Source organism: Antrostomus carolinensis, unplaced genomic scaffold (genome assembly GCF_000700745.2).
Source record: "Antrostomus carolinensis isolate BGI_N321 unplaced genomic scaffold, ASM70074v2 scaffold28009, whole genome shotgun sequence".
Classification (NCBI taxonomy): Eukaryota; Metazoa; Chordata; class Aves; order Caprimulgiformes; family Caprimulgidae; genus Antrostomus; species Antrostomus carolinensis.
Genome location: NW_010336892.1, coordinates 141 through 7,548, shown reverse-complemented (window position 1 = coordinate 7,548; position 7,408 = coordinate 141). Strand labels below are relative to the sequence as shown.

The 7,408-nt window shown below is 36.4% G+C and overlaps 1 protein-coding gene across 1 annotated transcript in view; it reads left to right on the top strand.

The window, feature by feature from the left end:
• LOC104530451 (ephrin type-A receptor 6-like) overlaps positions 1 to 4,737 on the top strand; it is a gene marked incomplete at both ends in the record, with an annotated part of 48,764 nt that extends 44,027 nt beyond the window's left edge. Inside the window, one exon of the mRNA XM_010175033.2 lies at positions 4,676 to 4,737. Coding sequence (XP_010173335.2) covers positions 4,676 to 4,737 — 62 coding nt within the window. The remainder of the gene's footprint in view (positions 1 to 4,675) is intronic.
• Between the last annotated feature and the right edge of the window lie 2,671 nt (positions 4,738 to 7,408).

The following is a 7,408-nucleotide window of genomic DNA, read 5'->3' as shown; positions in this document are numbered from 1 at the left end:
AATGCCTTCTGAGCCCTGGGCATTTCAGTGAGGGACACAGAGTTCTCCTGTGGGTGCTTTGCACACTGTTGGAGTACTGGAAGGCCCAGCGCTACCTAAGGGAGTGCTGATACTTTTTGGTCTGTTAGTCTTAACTCTTTAGCTTTAGCAGGAGGTAAGTTAGTGGGGAATCAAAAGCAGAACATGGCTTTGGAGTGAAAAAAATGCCTGGTAAGGAGATAATTTTCTGAGACATATGAATTCTCACCTGCAGAAGTGATGGTGCAATATTTTCTTATATGAACTAGCAAATAGATTCCAACCTTTGCTGTTGTAAGTGGAAGAATAAGTATCCTGTGTTTATGTTAACAGATCTATTCCCATAATGGGTATTCAAGATTTCATTATAAGCAAAGACTGTAGAAATGAACGTGTACTAACTGTATTCTTTTTGGAGGATTAATCTTACATTAAAAATTCATTAAAGTGGGCTTTGTTGCATTATTTAAAATGACAACAGGAGACAACAAGCTGATTATTTTGTCACTGATATGACACTTCAAATTCTCCTCCTTATTCATCACTCTACCACTCAATTCAGTTACACACTATCAAAATTATGTGTTGTGGAAGAAAAAGAGAAATAAAACTAAAAATATATACAATGTGAGTTTAAAATATAATTGGTATTTTACATTATTCTGCAATGTATGGCTTTCTTTCTTGTTTTTTGCACTTCTGCTTATTAAAAAAAAAATATCAAGCAGATTTATCAACAGAATATGCCAAAAATATTCTGAGGTGGCATGACATCAATACAGATTGTTTGTCATTTATACTGATTTTATTTGAATGGCATTGCAGTACAGCTGGGTGGGAGAATTCCAGTGAAGAACTTTCTTAGGGAAGAAACCTCACCTTGTCAAAACCAGTCAGCCTCTTGTCACCAGGTAGTAGTTGCATCAAAACAATGAATAACCCCTGCACATTCTACAGGTTCATCTTTGTTCTGAGTAATGAAATTCATGTCCTTTTCCTGCATCATGCCAAGCACTGATACTGCTCTTGTGTGTTCAGTCTGGCTTTCTGAGATGGTGGGAGTATGAAATGCATCTGCCAGAGCCAGAGTTCCTCCATGTGCAAGGAGAGGAAACTGCTTTAGCCAATATCCCACGCATGTGTCTGGGGTGGGAATATTTATAGTTTCACAGAAAATATGAAAACAGTGAATGTGGCTATGGTATCAGTATATGTCATGTATAAATACAGTCATATTTCATATTGTGATGTTAAGTATGTAGTAAAATGATAAATTTGTTACAATAAGGCGCTGCAAATGCTAAATGTGATATAAATAGTGTGTAAAATCCATATTTGGGGTTAAAGCTATTGCCTCAGAACACTATATAATTCCTCTACTTTAAAATTCTATTTTCTCACAGTGCTCCCTACTCCAGCACTGCTAGGTATCTAAAACTGCTGCAAGAATGATTTGTTTGACTGCTTTGATCATTGACGCCATCTTCAAACCTTTTTATATATTATCCTCCCCGAATTCACACATGAAGTTGTGTCTCTCCTTCAGCAGCATCTGCAGTCACTAGAAGCTGCTGTGTAGCAGTGTTTTTTATTATATCTTCAAGCAACCAGAACAATAGAGACATTTTTGATCTACAGGTACTCCAAAGACAAATACTATGCTGACTAAAAGTCTCACTGCACTGCTTGTCACAGTCCAGCTTGGAATACATACATATCTTCAGTGTTACCTTAAACTTACAGACAAAATAGGATGGGTTTTATCAAGTGCTGGCACACTAAAAGGAAATTATTTGAGAAGTTAATGGTTGGGATCCAGATTTAAGGTTTTTGCTTAAGACAATCAAATGATGGATCTGGGTTCATTTTTGTGGTGTCTTGACACATCTTGCATCAAGTTCATTTGAGATTTAGGTAGGTTGGAGAGGGATACAGACTGAGTCTGTAGGAAGCTATCAGCCTAAGTGAGTAAATTTATGGTTCACCAGAATTCCTGAATACTTAATGATAGGTTGATCTCCCAGTATACAGTGACCTATTTGAAGACAAATGCTGCTTATTGTGGTGTTTTTACCAGACCATACCATTCCTGTGCTATCATGTGGAAGAGCTGGTTTTGTGTTAAGGCATATAATTTCAAGGGATTAAAGCAACACATCAAGCAGTTCAAAATCTCATTAACATTATCCAGTGAAAAATACTGAAATCTCTTTTTTAAATCCACAGATAAATGCATATAGATGCATTTCACAGTTACTTTCACCTAGAAGTTCATACTGTTTGTCTGAGCAAAATGAAGTACAGTTTGTTGGGGGTTTTTTGGAGGGGGGAGTATTTTGTGAGACAATGTAGAAGAATTAAAAGTTGCTTTTAAAAAATATATGTAAAAATAATTTGTGTTGAAGGATATGAATCTAAGAAGGATAAAAGATGTAACGAGAGCGTATGAACCTCTAAAGAACCTTACAAAATAGCTTCCAGAAAGCACAGGGCACCAAAGGATTGCTAACAGGAAACAAGGAGCACTGTTTTGAAGCTCAATAGCTGCATTTGTTTTTCTCTTCAAATGCATAATGATGTTTTAGTTGTTGATGTACCAGAAAAGATAAATTTCTGGGTAATTTATGACCAAATATGTAATCTGAAAGCCAGCTTTACATCCCTGTTTATTGCAAGATGCTGTTGTCTGCAGCAATTTAGAAATTACTACTTGCTTGAGAGAGTTCTGCATATAGTGAGATCCTCTAGCATCAGGCTGCCATTTGTTTACTTCTCTGGATTATAGAATATTCCTTTCACATGGACATGTCAGCCCCTTGACAGCAAATGGTAAAGGTAAGGGAATCTAGCTGATGCATGTGCTTGAAACTAAAGAGACTAAGCTATACAACTAGTCATCATTAGCAAGCTGAAGTAAAGAAAACATTAATTTTTAAAATGCTGTGATCTCTAAGAGCTTAGAAGTGATGTATTTTTTAAGCTTATAATGCAAAACCAGGGTATAACCAATGGATGCAGATGAATATAAATTGATTTGGTGGCAGCTGCACATCTGCAGCTGAGACCAGACATTCAATTAAAAAAAACAAGCTGGTAATTCTTCACATTTCAGAAGGGCTATCCAGAAAGACTATTAAGGCATCTGAGAATTTTCACACACAAAAAAATGTACGTCTGTGCCAACATTATGAAGCGCTATTTTATTCATTGAGGACGTAAACATGATAGTGAATACAGAAAGAACAGCAAATTTTATTAGAAGTGAGAGTATTGTGAGGAACTCCTGAAAGACTAGACTAAACTACCTGGATGAGCATCACCAGGGTACCTGGAACTCCAGGCTGACGTGCTGGGAAGGAACTGAGAAATGGCTCATTCACTTTTTTAAATTCAAGGTTAACTGTAGCAGCTCAGGAGAAAGCTGTGGCTTATTGTATATTGCAGACAGTTTAATGAACACTTCCACTGTTAACCAAACTGAACAGAAAGTTAGCATGTACCAAAACGGACAATTGGGCTGGAACAATCATTATGCCCTTCTAAGCTTTCTCACCCTGAACACTGTGTTTGTTTCTTACCCCTCATCCAAATAAAACACAAAAATAATTTGAGAGGTAGAGGAAAAAAAAAGGTCATGAAAGAGGCTTCTTTTAGATACAACTAGTGTTGTATTGAGAAAGTGAAATGGGCGGATTGTGGTGTCACCACTTGGCACACCTGTTTCACACAAACCCCAAAAGAGACAGGCATTCTCAGGAACTTAAGAAAAGTTTTAAGACTCTTTACCTCCTTCCTAATTTTGCTAACATGCTTATTCATTACATTATTTTTTTTCATATATTAGAAAGGCGTCTTTTTAACATTAACAATTCTAAAAAACTTCTTGCTGCGTAGCCTGATTAGGATGGTAATTGGGCCTCTGTTGTCAAGCACTTCTAGAGTGGTAGGTTATTGCTGGTATCAGAAGTGAAGTAGTATTTAGTTAAGTATCCACTTGAAAAGTTATCTTCAGATTTGGACATTCTTTTAAGAATTAAATGAGACGTGTTATTCTACTTCTGTTTGGCTATGATCCCACCCTGGAAGCATATACAAAAGCTGTGCTAGTTGAATAAAACTTTGATTTCAATAACATGGTGTATGTGTCATGTGTGTACAAATATATTAATTCAGAGTTTTGCTGGGTTATACACACCAATCTAGGAGAGCTCTTTTTTGTGACATCCCCTTCTATCTGTCTGTATGCAACTAAATCATTGAGATATTTTTCTTTGAGAGGAAAATAATGGCACTGAGTTTGTAATTTCATGGACGTGACATATGAATATTTGTTTTTTTCCTTAATGTGAATATATTCCAAGATGTTACACAGCAAGTGTTGCTATTTGGAAATAGCAGGCTCTTCTTTGATCCTTTTTAAGGGGAGCAGCTCACCAGAGTCAGCAATGCACATTCAGCTAATCCAGTACCACCAAAAAAAAAAGATAAAAAATAATTCTTAGAGAATAACACAAGGAATTGTGTTTGTGATATAAACGAGGATTTTGAAAATGGGTAACATACTTAACTACTGTGAATAATCTGTGTGTAACAGTTGGAATTCTAAAAGCCCCATAATATATCTATAATCGTAATGTGTTTCTTTGCTGTTTTGCAGGCAGACCAGTAATGATTGTAGTTGAATACATGGAGAATGGATCCCTTGACTCCTTTCTGCGGGTGAGGTGCCGTTTTTTGATGATATTTGAATAAGACACCATTCTAGGTTATGATTTTAAATAATTTATCATAGATTAATTTCTACATAATGTTATTCATGGATTTTTAGTGAAGAACAGAAGCAGTTTCCCTAGGGTACATTTCTAAGGTACAGTGATACATTAGAGTATAGCTGGAAAAAAAGATTTAAACTTAAGAATATAATTGATTTCTTCTACAAAAGTAGTTCCCCTATTTAGCAAAATGTTTTTCAAATAGCATTTTTCTAAGGAAAAGATAAATTGAAGCATAAATGCCTAGCCTTATGGAAGTGGTTCATTTTTCTCAATCACCTTCAAAAATACTATGCTGTGGTTTTTTTTTGGTTAGTGAAGTGTAAAATAGACTCAGTAATTGATTTATAATTATTTATGGTTACTTGCATTTAACAAATTGAATTAGAAAACAGTTCATGGGTGAAATGTCCTGGCATTAATTAACCCCCAAAGGTCACTAATAAACATTAAAGAAGGGCTACAGAAAGCATAAGTTGTTGGCACAATTGCATTTCATTTTTCTTGGAAAAGTAGAGGGAGAGGATGACCCCCTAAGCTAAACTTATCCTGAAATGGTATCATCTTTGTTAACCCCTGCAAATGCTCCAAAGGCCCACTGACATAAGACCCTGTGTGAATAATTTGATTGTCAAGTATTTCAAATTTGTCTTAAAAAGTAAATATCAGTCCTTACTAGTCCACTGCCTTTCCATTGCCATCTAGCAGAATGGTAAAGCTGGGGTTGTAGGCAGGAGTAGGGTGGGGGATCGGGGGACTGTGGTTTTGTGGACTTGTTTGAAAGGGTATCCCCAGTGCAAAGGAGAGGTGTCCAACAAGGAGCTGTGAAAGTATTTTCAGGAAAATAAACATGGTGATGATGATCAAGGATGTTATGGTAGCAGGAAGAAGGAACTGCTAAAAGAAAAGAGTGAATAAGCAGGAGGGGAAGAACTGCCAACACTTTAGAAAGACTAAATCAGTGAGAAGGAGAGGAAGTCGTACTACTCAAGAGAGTAGTTGTTTGACAGCAGGTCAAGAAAAGAGGTAGCCACAAGAGGAGAAGAGCATCTGGAACAGAGGATACTACCCTGAGAACACATCAGAGCCATTATCTTCAATATTTCTAGACATTGTTTCTGCCTTCCTTTTGCTTTTGATTAATCCATTGTATTTTTTCTCTAGCATTTCCTGCTGTCCTCTTCATCGACTCTCACAAATATTTTTTTATTTTCCTTTGTAAAGACCCATGACAGACATCTGCTATGTTGTCAGAAACACACCAGCATCACAGTTTCTGGTGAGAATTTGCTGATCTCTCAAAATCGAGTTATTTTTCTGGAGAGAGTTTAGTATCATCAAGTTCTTCTTAGAAACTGGGTAGGTTTTAAAAATCCCCCATGTTGCCTTTCTGGCTCATCTTTCTATTTATCTGCAGCAGAAAGATTGCCACTGATTTGAGTACCTGGGCCTTCCCTGGTCTGTAATTTTTCAGCAGTGCCCCAGGAAGACTTGCCTGGACCTGAAACTCCATTCTGTGCATGTGCGTGCGTGTGTGTGTGTGCAGAATTGCATTGAAGAGAATAAAACCAAACACTGAAATAATTCATGAGAGAAAATTACTTTTCTCTGAATTGCTCTAGTATGATACCTATGTTCCAATTATTCTTCACATGCATTTATTTATCAGAATAGTTACTACTTATTAGGGTACTTTAACAGAAACTGACATCAGCATAATTTTGATGTTATTGGGAAGCAATACTTCTCACATTGCATCAGATATATTTGTAGGCAAAACTGCTGAGGGGAAATGTGAGCTAATCATTTCTGCAGCTGGTTTCCATGTATATTCTTTTACAGTTTCAATTCACACTTCAGATATGGTTTATTATTCTAAAATTATTTCTAAAAGGACTAATACTCAGCACCCCAAAGCACTGTAGATATATCATCAGCATTTCTGTTAATAATTAGCAGAGCAAATGACTACAAAGTAACCTATTTAAAAAGAAATCCAGCTGCTTCATTAATAATAATTGTTTCCTGCAGATATAAGTCTACACTTTTAAAAGCTTTTGTGAAGATATGAAGAAGCAGAGGAGTTTATCTTTAGCAATCCTAATGAAAGGTGCTCAGTGAATATAACAATTCTTATATGGTGAGATTTGGAAGGGTTTGTAAGATAGTCTGTCTCATTATTTAAAAGACTCACATGTTACAGTGCAAAGTGTTATTACAGAGAGGGGAAAAAAATTCATTTCTTGCCATAAAAAATATTTCTCCTCACATTGCAACCTGCAAAAATTAACCAACGCATCTCTCAAACCTGGCCTTCGCCAAAAACCTGCAAAAATGGGTCAATCTTACATTTTCAAAGTGAAATTCTTACGATGAACCATGTGAGTGTATTCCAGAAGAAAGACTTCTTGTGGAAGTCATTTGCCATAAGCCTCCCCACGGCCTTAGTGGGATGTTAGCTTTCCTGCCAGTATGAGTTGTGCAAGGAATCATAAACTCCAATTAAAACTCCCCCTGATCCCTAAACCCTAAAGTCTTCATAGCCTTTGCTTCCATCCTTTATAGAGGGGGAAATAAAGCACCAAGATATTAACTAATCTGCAGAGTATTGTGCACAC